The 24,258-nt window shown below is 41.8% G+C and overlaps 1 protein-coding gene across 1 annotated transcript; it reads left to right on the forward strand.

Annotated features, from left to right (window-relative positions):
- The first annotated feature begins 2,408 nt into the window (after window positions 1-2,408).
- On the forward strand, window positions 2,409-23,382 carry LOC139476975 (accessory gland protein Acp36DE-like). The gene is made up of 13 exons (XM_071259521.1): window positions 2,409-2,518; window positions 5,553-5,763; window positions 7,354-7,512; window positions 8,451-8,582; window positions 9,375-9,446; window positions 10,396-10,522; window positions 11,712-11,883; window positions 13,568-13,672; window positions 16,397-16,499; window positions 17,559-17,747; window positions 19,123-19,250; window positions 19,472-19,591; window positions 21,538-23,382. Exons 2-13 carry the CDS (start codon window positions 5,553-5,555, stop codon window positions 23,380-23,382), a joined length of 3,363 nt encoding a protein of 1,120 aa, XP_071115622.1. The 5' UTR covers window positions 2,409-2,518.
- Window positions 23,383-24,258: the final 876 nt, after the last annotated feature.

Consider the following 24,258-nt stretch of genomic DNA (forward strand, 5'->3'; position numbering starts at 1 on the left):
TATTGTGAAGTAACCCTGCGTATTCGATTATAGCGAATCAGCAACTTATTTTGAAATTATAAACGGGCATTCCGAAAACCTTGTAAAACTCCACGATGACAGTTACATCATGATCATTTGCCATTACACTTTCTTGTGGAAGTATTGTGGTATTTGTGAGTGCTATAACGCTCTCTAACCGACATGACACCAGTTAGATGAATAGTGTTGTTAAATATTTAACTTGAATACCCACATGTGTAAAAACTAGTGGGTTACAGAAATTTGAATACCCAGATAGAATTACTGATACCCAATGATTTTTAAAATGCATGGGTAAAATACCCACATCACCAAAAACTTATCTGGAGCTCTGATTCTGGGAATACCAAGTGAAGTAAGCTAAGTTAAATGACAACTGTCGATGAGATGGCATCCTATGGTCATCAAATGGTGTCTATATTTGGGGAGTAAAAGCAGAAAAAACTATGATGCTGCACGGAATACACGTTTCATAAAGTTGTCAAGCAGGAGAACTCTCTTTGACTATTCTCATTCCTTGCCCAGCATTCTTTGATTCCATCCTCAGTATGCTAAGCACCTGATGACTGAAGCAAAGTCTTTAGGCATGTTAAATCCTTAGTCGGCATTGCAGGACGAAGTGAAAATATCCGAAGGACTCATTTATGACAGGTCCTCGGGTGAATAGGTTGGCTATGTGGACCTTGATCAAACTGGCAATGACCTTCCACGATTAGAAGAATTATTGAAGGACACACAATCTCAGCTGACCCGTACGATGCTGGTTATAGTGATTCCTGGGATTGTAGCAGACTTCGGGTATCCATATATGCCGCTCGGTATATGGTCTCTGCGCCACGGGTATGAGAAAGAAGGCTTGTTATCGTCCATTTACACACCACTAATAAATATTTCAAGTTTTTCGAACATTTCCAGTGAGCCAAAAAGGACACTCCCCTAACTCGTCTTTTCAAGCTCTGCAATAACCAAATGCCGTCCGTTACGATCCGGGGTAGAATAGGTCTTCAGCAACCCATGCTTGCCCTAAAAGGCGACTGTATGCTTGTCGTGAGAGCCGATTAACGGGATCGGGTGGTCAGGCTCGCTGACTTGGTTGATATAAGGGTAACGCTATTTTTCAGGGCATTATCATTTGCTGAAGCCCGAGGTCTTCCATTAACTTGAAAAGACCGAGGGCTTCTGCAAAGGATAATGCCCTGAAAAATAGCGTTACCGTTATTATAGCTAAAATGGATGTCGATTTTGAAACATTTACTGCAATCAACACGAATATCACTGACCCACTTTTACAAATATGGAAACGTCATAGAACAAACCAGATGACGTCACTATTGAACGTTACGTCACCTATCCCTGTCCTATGACGTCACCTAACAACGGGCGTGATAATGGCGGGTCGTCAAGTAATATGAGGGCATTATCAAGTTACAGTGGCCCTCTCATTTCTGATAACAAATTAACATGCAGGCGTTTTTATGATAATTCTATCCATTTTAGCTATAATGCATGTCATCCTATCCCAATTGCGTGGATCGATGCTCATGACGTCAATCACACGACTGTCTGGTCCAGACTCGATTATTTACAGACCGCCGTCATATAGTGGAATATTGCTGAGAGCGTCGTTAAACAACAAACAAACAAACAATTCCCCGGTGGTTATTTTGGGGACAAGGCCTGGTGGTAATTAGATCCACGGTGCTTAATAATCTGACCAAACGTTGGGTAGGCTACTATTATATTCTTGGGGATATGTATTTGTAGACAGCTAGAGCACACAATTTCATAATAAATAATATCTCCCAAAATATTCCAACATTTGTTGTTCTGTTGTCACTGGTATTTTTGGGATATTAATTTTCAGACATTCAATTGACACCGGATATACCATATATTTCCTAGATTAGACAGTGTGTCACGAATAAACGGCTGGGTCTCCATTAAACGCCAGGAAGTGTTTATGCACGGAATTCCCCTATTATAATTATCTGTACATAAAACACGAGAATATACTAGTATTTAAGAGGAAATGGTACCCCGCGTTAACAGTAGCATCTGATAATAGCTACACGAACTGACGTTATGATATTTATTAAAAAACTTTAGTTTCGACTGATGATTTCATTTGCATCTGATTTTTTGTAGTTTTGCATCAGAGACAATCAATTGATATACCGGAAGGTTAATAATAATATATCTGAATGTTTTGTAAGAAAGAAAGATGTGCCAACAATTAAAATATTATGTGTATATTTATCTAATATTATTTTGTACTCATATAACATGGTCCATATGCATTAATATGACCATGTATTTGAATAAAGAACGTGGATGTTCAAAGGGACGCAACTCCGCTCGACAATCTTTGGGAGAGTTCAGTGAACCTTCCACAGTCAAATGTGATGGCGGAACGCTAAACTTTTGTGCAAGCCGTTTCTCGGTTTGTTTTTGACAACATCGACATACAAAGAGCAAACAAAGGTGAAACGTATGACAGGTAACGTAATTATTGCACATGATAGCAACACTTTACTAAAATGGCTTAGACATTGACGTATTTTCTGATTGTAAATATCGCGTTTCTCCCAACACGCACTTCCGGTCGAACACAATGGGTGTTTTTCAATAATGTGTCATTTTCTTCTTGGATTTTGAATTTTCCCAATAAGTTGTAAATGGATTTTAGAATGATTATCATATGCTATATTATGTTTGAATTATCTTGGAATCGCAATGTTATAAAATGTAGTTTGTGAAGTATTTTGAATGTAAACAAAGTAAAATGTTTCGAATTCTCCATAGGCCTAGGAGTAAAATCAGCGTTCATATCAGTAACTTACAGTTAGAGGAGGCTGGTTCTTACTCAGTTGTTATTCGCCGAAGGAACTATTCAGACTGACATCAGTGACAGGCAGAGCCTATTGAATAATTAAACTCGATTTTATGATTTCATGATAACACATGAATTATTTAGAATGCAGAACTTTTGCTTCCGCCAATGTTTAGGCCTATAACATCAGTTAGTCAAAGCCCTGCCATTTTGTAGTTCAGATCAGGCATGAAGATATAGATTAGGCCTAGATTAACCATTTTACATATTTCACCCTGAGTACAAATTAAGCAGCATAAACACAATAGATCTATATTTTATTTACAAATATAAAACAGATTCTGGAGAATGCAGAAATTGATGGAATCAGTGGATTTAGGCATGGGACATTTGATGTAACTAATAACAACAAACAAACTTGCATAGAAGGCCTCGTCTTTGAAAGAATTGTGAGTTTGTTTATTATTATTATTAGTTATTAATTACATGGTCCTGTGATTTAGGCTAGTGACCGCAAATATCGGTAGGCCTATATATATGGCCTCTGTTTTATGTTGAAGAATGCAAACTGCCCAAAACACAATACAATACATTATTTGACGTAATAAACGCCTTGATCTAATAAGCGCCCACGGCGAGATTTGCTGATATATTGGCTAGTGAACAATCCCAGTTAGCACCCCTTCCGACCCCTTTTCGCATATAATACGCACTCGTGTTATATATGCACCCTTTATTATTGGCAATAAAATTAAATTCTGGAAACATATATCTGTTGTACATAAACATTTCAGGCTGTCGGCATAAACCACGAAATTTGTCTTTCAAGAGCCCACTATTTCTAATTTTGAGAGAGCCCTGGGCGCTTATTACGTCGAATACGGTATTCAAGTTGGTGCCTTTTTTCCCTACCCCAATAACATTCTCAAATATCTAAATTCTTAGGTAGGTTTAAAATGTGAATTGTTAGTTATACCACAAATGTATCTGGTTAATGCAAACACCTATGAAACAGAACAAACCATTCTCTTATAGAATAGAGTACCTTTCACTGTAAAAGTTTTAATATGTTTTGGAGATTTAGCATATTTCCCCCCACTTCATTATTAGACTGACATTTAGTCCCAGAAATAAAGTTATCTTTTTTAAAAATATGTATCTACAAAATTAATAAAATATAATCCACATGGAGCCCAGATGAATGCTTTCTTCATTTCTCTCGGGTCTGTGAGACAGAGTAGATCTACTTTATCATGTTCACTGACAGACCCAAACAACTTAGTCAATGCAGGGATTAAATAGGATTCTTAGTGCCCTTGGTGGGCAAATTGAGAAAAAGTTTTTTTAAAATATAAAATCTTATTTTTTTTACTTTCAGGGGTTTTATAACAGGGGTATTTTTGGATGGCATTCAATGCAAGAAAATAAAACAAAACATTAAGACCTGGTTACCTAGACTACATGATATGGAAAGCCATAAATTTAGTTATCAGTATTATATAATAACATAAATTAGGAATTTTTTAATAACAGTTTCAGACCTTTTTATGATATCTGCTGAAGACCTGGAGCCAAGTGTCGGCCTCTGAGCAGATCTAGATAAATATCCCTGTAATGATATTTATCAAGAAAACCAAAATATCAAAATCTCACTGCAGTAATTTTGCTAGAATATTGCTGAGTGCGACATTAAACAACAAACAATCAAGCAAAAAATCGTGTAGGTTATGCAAATTTATTTGTGTTTTTCAGATTTTATTCCAGGAATCCCTGAAGTCAGGAGGGACATAAATGTATCACTTTTTAATATAAAATAATAATGACTGAATTTATATTGCATTGTGCCAAGTACCATTTCTTCTTGTAGCATGTAGGATTCATAATTTTGGGAAATATTACTGTTCTTTTGCTTCAGGAGAATTTAATTTTCTTAAGCATGTTAAGGCCACACTTTTTAAAATTTTATTTTTCATGAATTTTTTCCAGCTTTTCAACTCAAGGTCTTTTGAAATAAGATAAATGATAAATAGTTGTGTCAATCATTTATAGTTTTATAAAAAAGTCATTCTGCCATAGAGTTAGAAGTGTAGGTGTCCTCTTGAATCACTTTTTGTAATGTAGACATGGAATTTATATATAACATTTCATGTTGTCTAAGAGGCTCTATATAAACATGATTACTAGCAGGAGAGGGGCGGTCTGGTAGCCTAGTGGTTTAAGCGTTCACTCGTCACGCCGAAGACCCGGGTTCAATTCTCGACATGGGTACAATGTGTGAAACCCATTTCTGGTGTCCCCTGCCGTGAATTTGCTGGAATATTGCATAAAGCAGCATAAAAACCATACTCACTCACTACCAGCGGGTGACATAATTAAAATACATATTTTTGTGTTTGATTTATTTCTCTTCCTGCTGGGTCTGTGAAACAAAAAATGTGTGTGGCCTGAGTAGGCAGAAGATAAAAACATGGTCAGAATGTCAATGTAGCTGTCAATTTTGAGATAGAAGATTATATTGTGGATTTCTGTTTGTTGGGAGTGGGTGTGTGGGACTATAGAGTGACAAGTGGATATGTAAAAGAAATGATATATTTGGACTTGCTTAATTTGTTTGTTTAATGTTGTGACAAAAAAAATGTTACACTGTATTTGAGTCGAGAAAGAAACTCAGTATTGACATGTTACCTTGGTTACCTTCCAGATGGACGAGTTTGCTTGTTCAGCACTTGAAGGTCAAGGTCACCGGAAAAGTGAAAGGGAGAGAAAAAAGAAAAGGTCATTTTCACCTGACCTTGACCTTGACCTGCTATCAACAAAGGTCAGAGCAGGGCAGGCAGTGAAGAAGAAGAAGAAAAAGACAATCTCAGGATCGTCCTTTGCACCTGATCGACCGTATGACAAATTGCCAAATGGTAAGTCATTTGTATTGCACTGATTAAGTGTTGTATTATAGGACAGTTAGGACTTAGATCCTTTTCCACTTACAAGAATCGCCAGATTTGACAGTTTTAGACATCTTTAGAAAAGGGTCATGAAGGTAAATGAAAGTATTCTTATAACTGACCAGTCTTGTGGCTTCCTTAAGGCCCCTTTACACAGGGCTGTGACCTTTGGGCCACCTTTGGACAATCAAAACTGGCCAGGACCCTCAATGGTCGCCTAAACCCAGAAAATCATGTTTCTATGTAACTGCTCCAGCAGTTGTTCAGCAGTAACTGCTCGAGTTGTTCAGCGTCTGCAACCACAATGAAACACTGCAGGTACAAACCCTCTATTTATAGGCAGGCTGAGGAGGCACTACAGGTAGCTCAAAGGAGGCACTACAGGTAGCTCAAAGGAGGCAGAAAAGTGGCAGAAGCATTGCCATGGTGTCTCAAGGGTTGCCGTGGTTGCCAAATGGAGGCACGGCGGTCGCCACAGTCATCATTCAATGTCATCGTTCAAAGGAGATACAAGGGAGGCAGAAGCATGGCCTAGATTGACAGGAAAATTTGCAGCAGAACGCATCAATTACCTGGCAACCATTGGGCGACCACTGTGCCTTCATCTGCAACAACGGCAATGCTTGTGCCTCCTTTGTGCCTCCTTTGAGCCACCTTTGAGCAACCAACCTCCTCGGCATCCTTTGTGTGACTGTTTTGAACATGTTCAAATATTCACGGTGACCATGGCGTCCATGGCGATGTCTGAACCTCCTGTGTACCACCTTGGAACGACCTAGGCAACCGTTCTGATTCCTTTGAGCCTCCAACGACGACCTAGCAAATTTTTTGGTTGCACACAGGAGGCACAAAGGTCGCCATCCTGTGTTAAACCCCCTTTAAGCACCTGCAAGTTTATAATTTGATCACAGTACCAGAAGTATGGAGTTAAAAAGACAATTTCAAGGAGCAAAATCAAGCAGAGCACATCTGTCATGTTTATCTGGGACTAAACATGTTTTCAAACAATGTTTTCGACCACAATTTCTTTTTTTAAAGACATTTCTTCATGGATTATCTAGGTGATGGGGTTATGTTCAGTATTATTGTTTTTATACAGCAACATGCATGTGTGCATGGCTGCTTGTACTAGTCTAGACTTATGCCGGTTTTATAGTGCCAGTCCACTGAGATGCCATTCCGCAGTTTAAGATGAAAACCCACTCAGACACAGTATACTGACTCCAAGCCGACCAGTCTTTATTATTCCCTTAATGCAGGGTAATGACAATTGCCATCTTTTAGCATTATTTGGGATGAGGCAGCCAGGGGATTTGAACCATAACCTTCCACTGTCCAGGCAGACGTTTAATCCACCAGAACACAGAGGTGGTCTCGCTTTATGATGAGAATTCCAGTATTTTCTGATACAAATGATTCCCTTTTGCAAAAATCCCAAGCTTTTGTCATGTAGCTCGAATATTGCCGAGTCCAATGTTAAACAACAAAACAGACAAAAGGCACAATGCACTTCCATGTGCAGCATACGCTGGTGATAATCAGTGTGCTCTAACTTTGTAGGGATGCCGTTTTCCTGTGACCTGTGCAAGACTTCCTACGTCTGTAACCCGCTGATGTCAAAGCGAGGCTCTCGAGTGAAGCGTAGCAAACACATGCCGAGTCCGAGAATCCACATCGACCCGACCACAGGGAAGACTCTCCTGCTTTGTAACGCTTGTGGTGAGAGGACATTGTGCAATTTCTAGTCTTTCGCATTTAGCTCACCAAAGGTCTGTGTTAGCTTATGTCATGGCCTGGTTGCACTGTTTGGACACATGTGATGTACCTGTGTACTACTAGACTCAGGATTGTTCATGGTGTTAAGATGCAAAATGTTTTAAAAAAAAAAAAAAAAATAATAATGAAATTGTGAAAAATATTTCAGAATCTTCCGAAAGAAAGCAACAAGGGGTACATGTGGTTTTTATGCATCCCTCGCCTCCAGTTCGTGGTATAAAAACCTAATAATTTCATGCTATAAAGTTTACACTGTTTCTTTCCTGCTGATTGGCTGAAGGGGAAGTCATGTGGTCTGATATTTGGAGTACACACACCTGTGAAGGAGATAAAAGTCCACACGATGATGTTCTTTTTACTCCCTGCATTTATCAGCAATATAATTAATTTAGTATTTTGCCTGGTCTTGTAACATTTCATCTGACTAAAAAATAAATAAATGCTTTGGTTCTGGTGTTTAATGTCGTCCAGCTGCTAGATGAAACAAAATGGATTGTCCTTATTGTGAATTGGATTTGGAATTGCTATCTATGACTACTAATAACGCAGGTGAAGAAAATGAATTCTGTAAAATTACTGAGGTGAACAAAATTGATTTATTAAGAGATACTGACTTTAAAAGCGCTGGTTAATCTAGCAAGCTCGGAGGTTCACACAGTTTAACCTAAATCGTTCACACTTCAATGAACCCATCCAAGCTGACGTTCAATTCTTAAACAAGGGACTCATGAACAGAAAAAGTCACACATACCCTGAGTGATACTGCTTCACTTTATGATATTGACAAGATATGTGTCATCAAGAGTTTCATCTTTATGAAATTGGAAATATTTAATATTTATTTGTGAATTGACCTTGAACTACCCTGCTTGTATTTGTAGGGTTAGCTCTGGATCGTCCAAAGAAACCAAAGAAGCTGAAACCTCTACCCTCTCAGGAGGAGAAAGACAAGTATCTGCTGGAGGCCAAACTGTTCGCATCAACCCTCGCAGCAGAACTAAATGTACCTGAAGGTAGGTGCCCTAAAACCCAGTCAGTCTCCAAGGGGATGCAATGATGATGATGATTAGGATGATGAGGATGTCAGGGTTTGAAAGTCCTTGTACTTCAGAAATACATGACGAGTGCGAACCACTCATGGTTTATTCTCCCTGCAGTGTTTTATTGTATGATAAACAACAACCATGAGTCGTTTATTTCTTGTATGAGATATTTCCCGCACATTGTCACAATCCTCACATCAATTACATGTACCTTTTCTCCCAACACCGATTGTCATATCTTTTCCACTTTTGGATGTGACCTTCCGGCTATCGTCCAATTTACGACGTCATCACGTTGCAAGCGCATGTTCGAATCTCCAGAAATGACGTCTTGATAGAACAGTGATTCCGCGACAAGTCTGACCCCAATAACCACAAATATGATATGTAAACCGTAGTCAATTTTACTTTACCATCCAGATGTTTTTTCAACATGTTGTCTTGGTAACATTTTAAAAAAACAATTTGTCATGTAACCCAGTGCACAGGGTTTAACCTTGGTTACTGCAACGACTGGAGCACGTCATGGACTCTTGGATCAAATATGAAATCCGTGTGCTGTATGACTATTGACAGAAATAGGTTCTGTTGTTAGGTACAGAAATCTGACATGGGCTGTTCTAACACTGATTGTATTTCTTATGAGAATGAAAGAAGAGAAATATCAGAGTAGTCTTTGATACATTCTAACACCCTTTTGCATCTAATGTTTCAGATTAATTCAAATGACAACATGTCTGATTTCCATCCTGTATTTCACAGCGGAGGTTCTCTACTGCCCTAGTTTCAAGATGGCAGCCTGCAAGTGTCTTCAGGCCTACATTGAAGCTGATGGTGAGATTTAAAAATTCACTGTAGGGGCCCAGATATGGCAGAGTTACCTCCCCTAGGTTTGCCAGAAATGATTTGGCTTTGAAACCCAAGTTTTCATGGAGTCTGTTTCTAGGTTTGTCAGCACCATACCCGTGTTCGTAGGTTTCACAAAAATGGTAAATGTCTAAGACCTGCATCACTTTCCTCCCGCATCAAGCTGACACACATGATATAACTTATCTTCCCGAGGCAAGAGAGTTAACTGACTGTAAAAGTCCAGTTTCCACCCTTCCCGAACTAGGCTGGAATTCCTGGGCCCAATCGTAGCGCCACCAGTGGCTATTATGAGTTATGTCCCTTCTAAGGCTCTCCTATGGACCGATCAGATTCCACCTCTCGTATCACTTGTATTTGATTCACATAAAATGGCGATCTGATTGATAATCAAGATCTATATTGTGATAAAACGGATCTTACATCGCGAAGTGCATCAAATCACGTGAACACCTTGATTAAGATTTGGAAAATATCTGTTGACACCAAAGTTGGTGGTGGACATGCTTTGCAAATCCTGCAATCGACCAAAATCTCCATGACAGTTTACAAACTGGATTTCGATTTCACTGCATGATTTTGATTGGACTATGCATAGACTCGTTAGTCCAGCCAAAATGTAACACCATAATACCAGCCTAGTTCGGCAAGGGTGGAAACTGGACTACCAAACGCCATCTTGTTTTCTAGCAGACGTCTCAACTTTCATCATGTGACAGTTCAACACTGATCATGTGACGAGTCAATATTCGAGGTCTGTGTCCGTCAAATTATTTGGAGGTCTACATTGAAATGTATTGTTTCGTCACATGGTACGGATTAACCAATGGAATTGCAAGATTCCTAAAAGAGGTATGACATGAACATGTCATGAACATCCAACTTCATGTATTTATTCTGTGATCTGCGTGTGTAGGTAACAAAGATGACATGAGGAAGCGAGGACTTGAGTTGACAGAGTTACACAAGGAAGCCAAACGACTCAGTGCCTTGAAGTTCTATGATACCGAGAAGTTGTCCGAGTCTGGCAGGAAAGGAAAGAGGTAGGATACTTGATTCAAACAGAGGTTCAAGCCTTGAAAAGACCTCTAATTTGAAAATGAAAAAAAACTTCAAAATGTTTTCATTCATGAAGTATTCTTAAGCATATCTAGAAAAGGACAAAATATATATACTCCAGTGCAGTGTGTTAAATAAAACAATTTGCAGGACCCACAGACTTTAGAAGCTGCAGGCCCTGACTAAACTCTTCAGGCCCTCATTTAAAAATCTGACTGCAGCTCATTGTAACAAATATATCAACACATAAATTATCTACATGCGGTAAGAACCCTTACAATTTGATCTGATCCGACATGAGATCTACCTGGCTCAGGCTTCGGAAGGCGCTTATTTCGAACACTGCTCCAGTGTGAAAGTCGATGTTACCATAACTCCCTAGTGCTTTTGACTTTGAGACTTTGTAGAAATGCTCTGCTCAAAAGTTCCAACCCTTTTCTGTTATGGCGAGACCACCTCCGCCTCCGTGGTCCGTGGTAGAGTGTCAGCCCAGAGAGCAAAAGGTTGTGGGTTTGATCCCTGGCCGCGTCATACCAAACGATATTGACTGATGGTACTTGTTCTTACCCTGTCTGGCGCTTGGCATAAAGGGGCTAAACAAGGACTGGTCGGCTCGGAGTCAGTATACTGTGTCTGAATGATGTATTTATGTTAAACTGCGGCATTGTATCTCAGTGACCTTGCACTATAAAATCGACATTGGTCCAGACCAGTACAAGCATCCACAGGCACACACAGGGTGGCTTCCACACATCACAGGTTTATCTATATCTGCTCCGAGGCCAATATGCGACTGTCTTCCCGAGGCAGGAGTGATCCGACTATAAATGTCCAGTTTCCACCATTGCCGAACTAGGTTTGAATTATTGAGTTGCATTATGCATAGTCCTATCAAAATCTTGGGATGAAATGGACATCCGGTTTGTAAATTGCCATAAGTCGCTTCTTACGACAAGCATATTCGCCTTTTACAGCAAGCATTGGTTGCTGAATAGCTATTCTACCCTGGGTCTTCGTGATGTGAAAGTACCTCAGAAAATGATAACATTTTTTCCCATGTCTACTAAAGGCACTTAGTTAAAATTGCTAGATAAATCTCTGGGCATGGTTTAAAATTGCTAGATAAATCTCTTGTCATGGTTAAACAATCAACAAACACAATGTTATTTGTAGAGCCAAAAATATTGGGCTAGGCAATGGTCAGAAGAAGTCTGCAGCGTATGAGATGTTTGTGTTGGAGAAGAGGGAGGTGCTGCGCAGGACGATGTCGCTGTGTGAGAGGGCCACGCAGAAGGTACTGCGCTATTCCAACAACTTCCTGCATAAGAAGCTCAAGACAGAGGAGGTACAGATGTCAGTCTGAGGCAGTGGGTGGGTGAGTGAGTGAGTGGGTGAGTGAGTGGGTGGGTGGGTGAGTGAGTGAGTGAGTGAGTGAGTGAGTGAGTGAGTGGATGGATGGGTGGGTGAGTGGGTGGGTGGGAGTGGGTGGGTGTGTGAGTGAGTGATTGGTGGGTGTGAGTGGGTGGGTGTGTGGGTGGGCGGCTGGGCGGGTGAGTGAGTGGGTATGGGTGAGTGAGTGAGTGGGTGGGTGAGTGATTTGGTATGGGTGAGTGAGTGAGTGAGTGAGTGGGTATGGGTGAGTGAGTGAGTGAGTGAGTATGGGTGAGTGAGTGAGTGGGTGGGTATGGGTGAGTGAGTGGGTATGGGTGAGTGAGTGGGTATGGGTGAGTGAGTGGGTATGGGTGAGTGAGTGAGTGAGTGGGTATGGGTGAGTGAGTGAGTGAGTGGGTATGGGTGAGTGAGTGAGTGTGCGGGTGGGTGGGTGCTTGGGTGGCAGGGTGAGTGAGTGAGTGAGTATGGGTGAGTGCGTGAGTGAGTGAGTATGGGTGAGTGAGTGAGTGATTTGGTATGGGTGAGTGAGTGAGTGAGTGGGTATGGGTGAGTGAGTGAGTGAGTGGGTATGGGTGAGTGAGTGGGTATGGGTGAGTGAGTGAGTGAGTGGGTATGGGTGAGTGAGTGAGTGAGTGGGTATGGGTGAGTGAGTGAGTGGGTGGGTGGGTGAGTGAGTGAGTGAGTGGGTATGGGTGAGTGAGTGAGTGAGTGGGTGGGTGAGTGAGTGAGTGAGTGGGTATGGGTGAGTGAGTGAGTGTGCGGGTGGGTGGGTGCTTGGGTGGCAGGGTGAGTGAGTGAGTGAGTATGGGTGAGTGCGTGAGTGAGTGAGTATGGGTGAGTGAGTGAGTGATTTGGTATGGGTGAGTGAGTGAGTGAGTGGGTATGGGTGAGTGAGTGAGTGAGTGGGTATGGGTGAGTGAGTGGGTATGGGTGAGTGAGTGAGTGAGTGGGTATGGGTGAGTGAGTGAGTGAGTGGGTATGGGTGAGTGAGTGAGTGAGTGGGTGGGTGAGTGAGTGAGTGAGTGGGTATGGGTGAGTGAGTGAGTGAGTGGGTGGGTGGGTGCTTGGGTGGCAGGGTGAGTGAGTGAGTGAGTATGGGTGAGTGCGTGAGTGAGTGAGTATGGGTGAGTGAGTGAGTGATTTGGTATGGGTGAGTGAGTGAGTGAGTGGGTATGGGTGAGTGAGTGAGTGAGTGGGTATGGGTGAGTGAGTGGGTATGGGTGAGTGAGTGAGTGAGTGGGTATGGGTGAGTGAGTGAGTGAGTGGGTATGGGTGAGTGAGTGAGTGGGTGGGTGGGTGCTTGGGTGGCAGGGTGAGTGAGTGAGTTTATGAATGGGACATAACTTGTTTATGCCACTGGTGGCATTACAATTGAGCCAGGAAATATCAGCCTAGTTTGACAAGGGAGGAACTGGACTTTTACAGACGGTTATCTCCCTTGTCTTGGGAAGACGTCGCCATGCCTATCTGTTCTATCTCAGCACAATCAATCACACTGTAAGTACAGGGTCTTCAGTGCTTCCTGTAAACAAGGACTCACCTCTACTAACCTGAGCTTCTTGTTCGAAGATCATTTGGTGTTACGAACCTGTTATATAGGTCCAATATTCACTCACTTCAATACCCTTGCCCTTTAGAGAGGATGTCGAGCTCAGAGGGTGAAGGGAAAGGCCGCATTAGGACAGCTGCGATCTCTGATGGACCTGCATACAGAAAAGTGTTGCATTGACAACTGTGTCAGAGTGAGTTTGTAGTGCAGTTCAGTTTGTCGACCCCAGTCTCTCCTGGTTTTGGTCGTTATTTTTCTTCTGGCCCGTGAAGATTCCAGGGTAGAATAGGTCTTCAGCAACCCATACATGCCGTAAAAGGCGACTAACAGGATCGGGTGGTCAGGCTCGGTGACTTGGTTGACACATGTCATCGATCCCAATTGCGTGGATCGATTCTCATGATATCAATCACTGGATTGTCTGGTCCAGACTCGATTATTTTACAAACCGCCGTCATTTAGCTGGAATATTGCTTAGTGCGGCGTTAAACAACAAACACACAAACAAAACTATTTGTCTTCTGTGGAGGTTCCTGGAAACTTGGTCCATCTGCACCTCCTCCAAATGCAGGAATTGTCTTTTACTTGTTGCAGAGTGTCTACCCTGGGGATGAGTTAGCTTATCAAAGAGATACTTATCAAGACCGAGCTATTTTCTCCAGAGAAGGGGCCTTTTGTGTGTATAATGTTCACATTTAATCATTATTTTTGATGACATGAAGCGGCCGAAGTGCCTATTTTTTCTTAAGGCTTTATAGGACTCTTTTTTATACTTTATATTCTCTACTATACGAACAAACAAAGTTCTAATGTGCCCCCATGATGGGGGATAGTGACAATGCTGTTTTCTTGTTGATAATGGAGTTCCTAATTAAATAATAATATACTTTTTATAGGACATTTTAACCAATTTAAATGTTAACATGTTGTTGTTGTTGGTTTGTTGTTAAAAGCCACACATAGCAATATTCCAGCTATATGACGGCGGTCTGTAAATAATTGAGTCTGAACCAGACAATCCAGTGATTGATATCATGAGCATCAATCCACACAATTTGGATCGATGACATGCATCAACCAAGTCAGCGATCCTGACCACCTGATCCCGTTAGCCGCCTCTCGCGACAAGCATAGTCGCCTTTTACGGCAAGTTATGGGTTACTAAAGACCTTTTCTACCCTGGATCTTCATGGGGCAAATGTTAACATGTAATGTTTAAGTGTATAATATCAAACTTATTCTATGGTCATTAAATGCACATGTACTACGGAAGTCTTTTAGGGCCATTTTTGTTTTTGACACTATCTTGAAATTTCAAGATACTAAGTTGAAATTTCTAGATAATTATCTTGAAATTTCAACTTAGTATGTGTCTTGAAATTTCAACATGACATCTTGAAATTTCAAGTAAAAAACCAAAAAACGAAATGGCCCTAGAAGGCTTCCAGACACATAACCACATCCACTTGTACTTTTTCTGCCTCATTACCTGGTTCCAACTGCAGTTTATTTAAAAAGGGAGATCTTTGTGGCCTTAAGTGTAAAGGATACTCCTTAAACCATCACCTGTGCTAATGACGAGGTTATTGATGAAGATTAATGTGGATTAAAGAACTCTTTGCTACTGGTTTAAATTTGGCATTGCAATTTCTTACTTAATCTCTGTACATCTTCAATTGTTGATTGCTTATTGGAATATTTGTGTACTGATGACTGAAGAAGTTCTGACCAGAGCTACAGATAAGCTGTGTATTTGCGTAAAATACCCCCAACTATTCAAAACCTATTTACTGTCAATTAACTTGCGTACAGAAACAGATGCATTAAATGAAAAACTCAAATGTATAAAAACAGCACTCCTAAATACCCAATAAAGCTTTTTCAGCATCATGCAAAGGAGCTTATTTTTTAAACACAGTTATAAGCCTATATTTAAAATCGTATATACATCTGAAACATTATTCTTTTATTTAAAAAATCTCGAAATGCTTGCTCATTTGGTAAAAATACAATAGAGTGAAAAAATATTGGTTACCCAATGAAAAGTGAAGATCCAGGGTAGAATAGGTCTTCAGCAACCCATGCTTGCTGTGAAAGGCGATGCTTGTCGTAAGAGGCGACTAACAGGATCGGCTGGTCAGGCTCGCCTACTTGGTTGATGCATGTCATCAATCCCAATTGTGTTCATCCAACAAACCAACCTACTTCGGCCAAATAAATCTAGTCATTTTAGTCCTGTTGTGGTTCTTAATTTGTCCTGTTATCAGAAATGTCTGGGTCCAATGCCATTTCTGCTGGACTAATATGGTTACGAGGTGTATGTCTATACTCTATAGCTGTATCAGACAATAACTAGGGGGCTAAGTGGTCAAGTGGTCAAAAGCTCTATTTCTAACTAAAGATCTAGCATTTTTCCAACTATGTCTTCCCGTTATCAGGTAACTAATGTTTGAATCTGGCAGTAACTGACCATGTCATTTGAAACAGCCACCTTCTCCCGGACATATTTGTTCTGGCTCGTTACAGTCTGACTGTCACAGTTCTTCTCGACGCTTTCCTTGATTGACAGGTCCTATGAACATTGATTTGATCCTACTCTCCTTTGATTGGCTACTGACTTTGTAGGCGTGTCAAGTTATGTGCATGAATTAAACAATTCATTTTTGTCTGCTTGTCATTTTTGTCTGCTTTGATATATACACCTCTTTTTGTTTAAACTATTGTAGATAAAACATGTTTTCATTGTCAGATTTAATTATAAGCATTGACTGTGTATTTTTTTTCGGTTCATTTAGGTATGAATCGGAAAACCCATGTGCAAAATTTTGTAAGAATCCGCTACTTCTAATATGCATATTGAATACAATTTGCGAATCTTTTGAAGTGTATATTATATTTCCCACGTGTGTTGTGTCAGATGGCCTTGACCCACCATCGCCTGCTGCTGCAGTGGAGGGAGCGAGCGACATCAGGACAACAGGAAGCCAGGAGGGTCTTGGCGGAAATGTTAACGCCCTCTGGTGAGACTTTAAATGTTTAGGACAACCTCCCTTGTCTAGTGGTAGCATGTTGCCTGGAGAGCGGAAGGTTGGGGGTTCGATCCCCGGCCGCGTCATACCAAAAGACCTTACAAGATGGTACTTGTTGTTATCCTGCCTGGGGCTTGGCATTAAGGGGCATGGTGGGTCCCGTAGCATGCTTAGGGGGTCCCAGACATGAGAATAAGGTGTCCCAGGGTGACGACGGTACCAGCCTCATATGAAACATGAAGTACCTGTGAACACGGTGAAGCTTATGCTATGTATGGATGGATCTTACCCTGGCTGAAGGTTCTTGTTGTTACCCTGCCTGATGCTTGACATCATGGGGACAAAACAAGGACTGGTTGGTTTGGAGTCAGTATACTGTGTCTGGATGGGTATCCATATCCGTATCGCACTGTAAAACTAGTCCAGACTAGTTCAAGCACCCTCACAAACACAATCCTCTCTAATTTGGTAAACCTACACTAACTCCCGTCGTTCTCGTGATCTCAAATTACTGCCCTTGATTTTCATTGACATTTTATCTTCCAATCAAACGTCAAGATAAGGAAAAAGAACATGGGTAAGGGAGGTCTTGGCACCGCCAATTTTAATGAACATGACATCCTTTCCATCAAAAACAGGGCTTTCTTTTGCATGTCAGACAGTTTTTCCGTGTTGAATTTCCCACAAAGTCTATTGTAATCAATAGAACTGACCGCCATGTTGTTGATATCGCCAAGCCAACATTAAGGCTGGTTTGTAACTCGCATTCTGATGAAACTCAAGGGTGGGTAATTTAAGATTGCACGAACCACGGGAATGGATCCTGGAGTTAGGGTAGATGTGCCATAATGGAAGCCCGGGAGATATAGAGGATGCACGAATCGATCGATGCTCATGATATCGATCACAGGTTTGTCTGGTCTGGACTCAATTATTTACAGACCGCCATCATATAGCTTGAATATTGCTGAGTGTGGCGTTAAACAAACAAATAAACAAACAAACTAACAAACAAACAAACCTCACATGCCTCATTGCCTGTGTGTTCAGGAGGAGTGAGGTCCAACTGCTACAAGTTCATCACCTGGGTGACTGGGTGCAGTGCCAGCACTATAGGGAAGGTCAACGACCAGATGAAGCAGACAGGCGGCGAGAGGGAGCCGCCCCAACATGGACTCCGAAAGTATTGGATGGAAAACCCACGGCGAATCTCCAGCGACTCTCTCAGTCAAACTCACAGTAAGGATCTATGTTTCATTCAAGTTCCATCCTTGTGGCCATGTTGAAAATACCACTTTGGTAGTAGATCCAGGGTATAATAGGTCTTCAGGAACCCATGCTTGCCGTAAAAGGAGGACCCGTGAAGATCCGTGGTAGAATAGATCTTTAGCAACCCATGCTTGCAAAAGGCGACTATTATGCTTATCGTAAGAGGCGACTAACGGGATCGGGTGGTCAGGCTCGCTGACTTGGTTGATCTATGCCATCAATCCCAATTGCATGGATTAATGCTCATGATGTCAATCACTGGATTGTAGGTCCACACTCGATTATATACAGATTGTCATCATGTAGCTGGAATAATGCTGAGTGTGGTGTTAAACAACGGACAAAACAGTAATAGGTCACCCTGGGTTCATTCTGGGTTAGAATAGGTCCCCAGCAAACTGTGCTGGGTGTAGGAGACAAAATGGACCAGTAAGCAGAAGCGGTGACTTGGTTGAAAGCATGTCGTCACACCCGTACAGCGAGTATCAATGATCGGCATAATGATCACTGGATTGAGTGGTCCTGATTTGTTTATTCTGAGGGCATCATCATATAGCTGGAATATTGCTGAGCAGCATTTTTAAGTAACGAACAAACACCACAAACGGTCATAGGCCACTGGACTGTTTGTGTATCACTCTATTGTTTGACACAGAGTGCTTTCTGTTATTGTGTGGACGTGTTTATCTTTGTATGATTTAAATCATTTCAGTCATAAGGGTAAGGCAATAATAGATCAAGTTTTTAGATTTTCATTCCCCTTAGTATCACCATCAAACACAAAACTCACTTGATTTTATTGAGACTACCAACAGAATAGACCCGTGAAGATCCGGGGTAGGTTAGGTCTTCAGCAACCCATGCTTGCCGTAAAAGGCGACTGTGCTTGTTGTAAAAGGTGACAAACGGGATCGAGAGGTCAGGCTCGCTGACTTGGTTGATTCATGTCATCGATTCCAATTGAGTGGATCGATGCTCATGATGTCAATCACTGAATTGTCTGGTTTACAGACCACCGTCATATAGCTGGAATATTGCTGAGTGCGCCGTTAAACAACAACCAACCAACCAACCAACCAATCAACAGAATAAGAATATCATTGCCCTATTTTTGTACTTGATGAAATGACTTGATGTCACCCATTCACATATTAATAAATCAAAAAATGTATTTATTGTGACTCAATAAGCGTGATAGGCTTAGATTTTTGTCCCAAGATTAAGGTGAAGTACAGGGTCACAATGCTGTCTATGTGTTGTCTGCTGAGTATTATGTATATTGGACTATTTTTATGCTGTTGTGATGTGAAGCATTCCATGAAGGCCAAATGCTACTTTATTTTAGATGACAGTATTGGTACGTCTAGTATGCTTGGATCTCCATCATGTCCGTCCGAGACGAGTCCTACCATCTCGGGAGGCAGCACTGTCACCTCTCCTGCCACTGTACAGCCACAGACACAACAAGGGAATGTGAGTAGACAATGTACTTCTAAACAGAAATAATCAACAATGTGAGTGGTTTAAATTGCGGGTCAAGGTTGTTGAAACTGAGAATAAAGGTCGTTGAAATTGAGGTCAAGGTCGTGGCAATTGAGGTCAAGGTCGTGTCAGTAGAGGTCATGGTAATTGAAATTGAGGGTCAAGGTTGTGGCAGTGAGGGTCAAGGTCGTAAACCTTTGTTTTGTGTGCAGAATGAAGTTCAGCAGCAGTTCATGCAGCAACAGGCGCAGCTGCTGAAGATGCTGGAGCAGAAGCTGATCGAGACGCAAATGATGCAACAGACCCTCATGCAGCAGATTGCCAGACCAGAGGTAATGCTTGATGCCGACCACTCACACAGACCAGTTGACCAACATTTCCTAATTGATTGTTAACTGTAATATGGAATCCGATTTTTTGAAGAGTGATCTAAGAATAGCAGCTACCTCTGCTAAGGGGCCAACCAGTATGTTTCAGAAAAAAATAATTTGTGCTCAATCTTTTTGCTAGCCATGCAGGATGTCCTGGAAAAACAATGTGTTGTGAATTGTTTATAAATTGATTGGCTCCTCCTTTCCTAGAAAAAAATTGGATGTTTTGAAGGAGTGAATCCCAAGGTTCCCGAGAATACTAAAGTTTTGGTGCCTAATAATCCAGTCGTTTCATGACAGATCCAGGGACAGTTGTGTACTTTGTGATAAGAGCATGAACTTGGCACAGTTGTAGGTTGTAACATTCCACCTGCAAACATTCAAAATGGAGGAATGAAATTCGGGTACTGTATTCAACGTAATAAGCGCCCTGCTCTAATAAGCGCCCACGGCTATATTTGCTAATATATTGGCTAGTGAACAATACCAATTAACCCCCCTTCCGATTGATCAATGTACACAACACTTATTTATTCGCGCATAATACGAACTCGTGTGTTATATGCACCCTTAATTATGGGCATTTAAATTCTCGAAAAATGTATCTCTCGTATATGAACATTTCAGGCTGTCAGCATAAACCATGAAAATTTATCTTTCAACTCTGTCTTTTTCACCAAAATAATATTCTATTAATATTCTATTTCTAATGTTGAGAGCGTCCTGGGCGCTTATTTCATCGAATACAGTATATCTCATATGAAAGAGACCCACAAAGCCACAATCTAACAATTTGGAATGTATGTACTCGACACTGCTTCTGAAAAGGACATAACTGTAATTGGGTGACCTAAAGTGAGAAAAAATGAAAAGAATAATAATTTCGATCTTCAGTATATCTTTATGACTTAATTAAGAGCTATTGACTAAACCAATATTGTGTATTCATATCTTCAACAACCTACAACTGTGCCAGGTTTCATGCTCATCACAAAGTGCTCAATTCACAAAACAGCTGCACTATGTATGCACCTTTACTGGCGCACCGCCTCTGTGGTCTAGTGGTAGAGCGTCCGCCCGGAGAGCAGAAGGTTCGCGGTTCGATCCCTGGCCGCGTCATACCAAAAGACGTTAAAAGATGGTACTTGTTGTTACCCTGTCTGGCGCTCGGCATCAAGGGGCTAAAACAAGGACTGGTCAGCTCGGAGTCAGTATACTGTGTCTGAGTGGGGTATTCATGTGAAACTGTGGCATGGTATCTCAGTGAGCTAGCACTATAAATCGGCATCGGTCCGGACTAGTACAAGCAGCCACACAAACACACACACACGTACATGCAGGTCACTATATAAGTGCAATAATCTTGGAAGCAACGTTAAACCCCATTTCACCTGTACTTGTGGGTTTCACAAACATCACAGTAAATGTTTGTGTGACCAGTGCCGGGGTTTCCTTCTTGTAATATACTCATATGCTGAGACATGATTGAAATACAGTGCAAATGGCTTCCGAAGACATAGACTTATTTATTGTGATGTTTATCCAAATCTAGGTGCTTGCAGCCACAGGTTATCACGTGAAGATTCCAGGGTAGAATAGGTCTTCAGCAACCCATGCTTGCCGTAAATGGCGACTATGCTTGTCGTAAGAGGCGACTAACTGGAATGGGTGGTCAGGCTTGCTGACTTGGTTGATGCATGTCATCGTATCCCAGTCATGTGAATCGATGCTCATGATGTCAATCACTGATTGTCTGGTCCAGACTCGATTATTTACAGTACCGCCCACATATAGCTGGAATATTGCTGAGTGGGGCGTTAAACAAACCAAACCAAATCTGAAGACATCCTACACTTGAAGCGATAACTATGATAACTGTCTTACTGGCTTTTCAATGTTTTCTCCAGAGTCTGGCCCCGGTACAGGGGATGCTGTCCCAGCTGGGGCAGTTCCAAGTAGCTGCTGCCAACAGCCCTCAGTTCCAGGCTAATGTAGCCCAGACGCACACCCCCAATTCCCAGAACACCCAGCTGGAAACTGTCGCTCTGACTCAAGGTCAGACGACACCAACCTCCACTACATCAAACACACAAAAGAGCTCAGTACTCTCCCAGGTCCAGCAGTTGACTGCTGGTCGCTCAGGGCAACAGGTGACCGTCCAGAGCCAGCAGCAGTTCAGCAATGGTCATCCTCAGTTTCAGGTTCCAGTTCTCGGTAACCCTCAGCCAAATGTTTTGCATCTGCAAGCACCAAATATTCAGATTAAACTCGCTCAACCTCAGTATGTGGTGCAGTCAAGTCCCATCAAATCTAATGCCGTGACGTCCACGACCCAAGCTGAAGTTCAAAACACATCCTCACAGCTCGTGTCTGATCAGAAGCCCAGGTCAGCACATACTCCACTGACAAAGACGAATCAATCCACTGAAATGACTGGTCAAACCATTCAAATTTCAGAACAGAATGTGTTGAGACATTTTACCAAAGATGAAATAACACACATTCAGAATGTTCAAAGTTCTGAACAGTCAAATATGGTTAAGATTGGCAACCAGATCCATCAAGTAATTAATCTTCACCCACAACAGCTATCTCAAGTTGTTGCTCAGCCGATTCAGTTACAGAACATTCGTCCCAACCTGCAGGGTCTGAGAATTCCAGTTATTCAGCCAGCTCAAAGACCACAACAGCCACAGAACCAGCAGGTGCCATTTTATCCCCAAGACTCAAGCAGGCCCCAGCTGCCCCAGTTTGTAACTGTAGCCCCCTTGAACCCTGAACAGATGCAACAGAGAGGCATTCAGAATATCTGTGTTCCAGCTCGGCTCCCCGTTGGGAGTCCTATAAGTCTCCAGCAGCTTCAGCAGCTTCAGCAGATGTTTGTCCAGTCTCAGCGACATACCGAGCCTTCCATCCAACAGAAACAGGTGAACAAATTAGCACCCCGTCCAGAGACCAAGGAAAACAGTGCGGTTTCATCACAACAAAGTCAGTCATTGGGGAAGGAGGCATCTACAGCTTCTTCACAAGGATCAAGATCTGCTGAAACTCAGATTGAATTGCCTCATTGTAAGGAGCCATGTAATGCTGCACATTCAAGACACAAACATAAGAATTCTGGTACAACTGGTGTATCTAATACTGCTCCCCAGTCTGAAAATGTCACTCAGTGTAGTACAGTTAACTCATCAGTTGAAACCTCCAGTGGACCAGTTTCCTTTCATGGCTTAAATGAAGTTCGTCAACACAGTCAAGAACAGAAGCCATCTTCTGTTTTACTTGCCCAGCATGCTGCAGCAGAAGATTCCACCAAGATCAACTTCAATGAACTTGAGAGCCATGGGTTAGGTGATTTTGCTCAACTGCAAAGTGTAGGTCAGGGTCAAGGTCATGACTCAAATCAAGGCCAAACGGGTCCAAATTCACAAGGAGTCAATTGTGCTTTAGTCGTCCAATCAGTCCCCAACACAAACAGTGAGACATTAAGAAGTGGTCATCAGACACCTTCAAGCGAACTCGATGAAATGTTAAGGTCATTTGTTATAAACAGACATGGTGACTTTGACCTTGTGTCACCTTTAACCTTGCCAGATAACATCACACGGAGCAGAAATAACAGTGGAGAGTCAACAATTGAACCAACAATATCGGTGGATATGTCTTCGTTCCCGAGAGAGCTTTTGAGCATCATTGCACCACAAGCTCTGACCATCACCATTTCTAACGGACAGTCTCACAATGCCAACCAGTAGAATGAACAGGCAGATTTGTGTCAAAACATGCTGGTTTCAATGTATATTAAATAAATGAAGATCAGTAAAATTATGGTTTGTGAAATTCTGAGATGAGCCCCTATTGGTACCAGGGCCCCATACCAGGAAGCGATTTTTGCATTAAGACATAACTACATAACTCCCATATTTTAAAAGACTGAGGACAAAGACCTTTTCGGAAAGAACCCAGGGGCTGAATAAGAGCCATCAAATGGGTGATGGATGTATGCTGCTTGTTTGTTTGTTTGTTTGTTGTTTAAAGCCACAGTCAGCAGTATTCCAGCTATATGACAGCAGTCTGTAAATCGAGTCTGGACCAGACAGTCCAGTGATAGACATCATGAGCATCGATCCATGCAATTGGGATAAGATGACCAAGTCAGTGAGCCGGTTAGTCACCTCTTATGACAAGCATAGTCGCCTTTTGTGGCAAGCAGGGATTGGGTAAGACCAATCTTCACAGTTCTATGCTGCTTGTAAGGACTCAGCTATATATACTGGGGAATAACAGGAATGAGCTTCACCATGTAGAAAATTGAACCAGCCTTCTCTGTATGTGGACGTTTCAACCACTTGGATACCCGACAACCTCTGCAACTAACAAACAACATTCATTCACCATTGATTACTTCCTGAGGGAATGGATAGGCCAGTCCTTTATTTCAGAGCAATTCGCTGTGCCCAGTTGCGTTCCTTGGGCACCTTGGGCACGTCCTACAGCACGCCAGAAACCTAAGTGGGTTGGAATTCTGCTCTGTTTATGTTTTAGTATTGTCAGCATCATACCCTGGTTGGTTTCATCAAAGTGGTAAACATCTAAGACTTGCATTACTTCGGGCTTTTCTCCCACATGAA

The sequence above is a fragment of the Haliotis cracherodii genome, unplaced genomic scaffold, assembly GCF_022045235.1.
Source record: "Haliotis cracherodii isolate W230 unplaced genomic scaffold, xgHalCrac1.p SCAF_30, whole genome shotgun sequence".
NCBI classification, from domain to species: Eukaryota; Metazoa; Mollusca; class Gastropoda; order Lepetellida; family Haliotidae; genus Haliotis; species Haliotis cracherodii.

Coding starts and splice junctions, on each gene's coding strand:
- LOC139476975 (XM_071259521.1), top strand. CDS start 5,553: ATGGACGAGTTTGCTTGTTCAGCACTTGAAGGTCAAGGTCACCGGAAA. Junction 10,523..11,711: donor TCTGGCAGGAAAGGAAAGAG/GTAGGATACTTG, acceptor TGTTATTTGTAG/AGCCAAAAATATTGGGCTAG. Junction 19,251..19,471: donor CACAGACACAACAAGGGAAT/GTGAGTAGACAA, acceptor TTTTGTGTGCAG/AATGAAGTTCAGCAGCAGTT.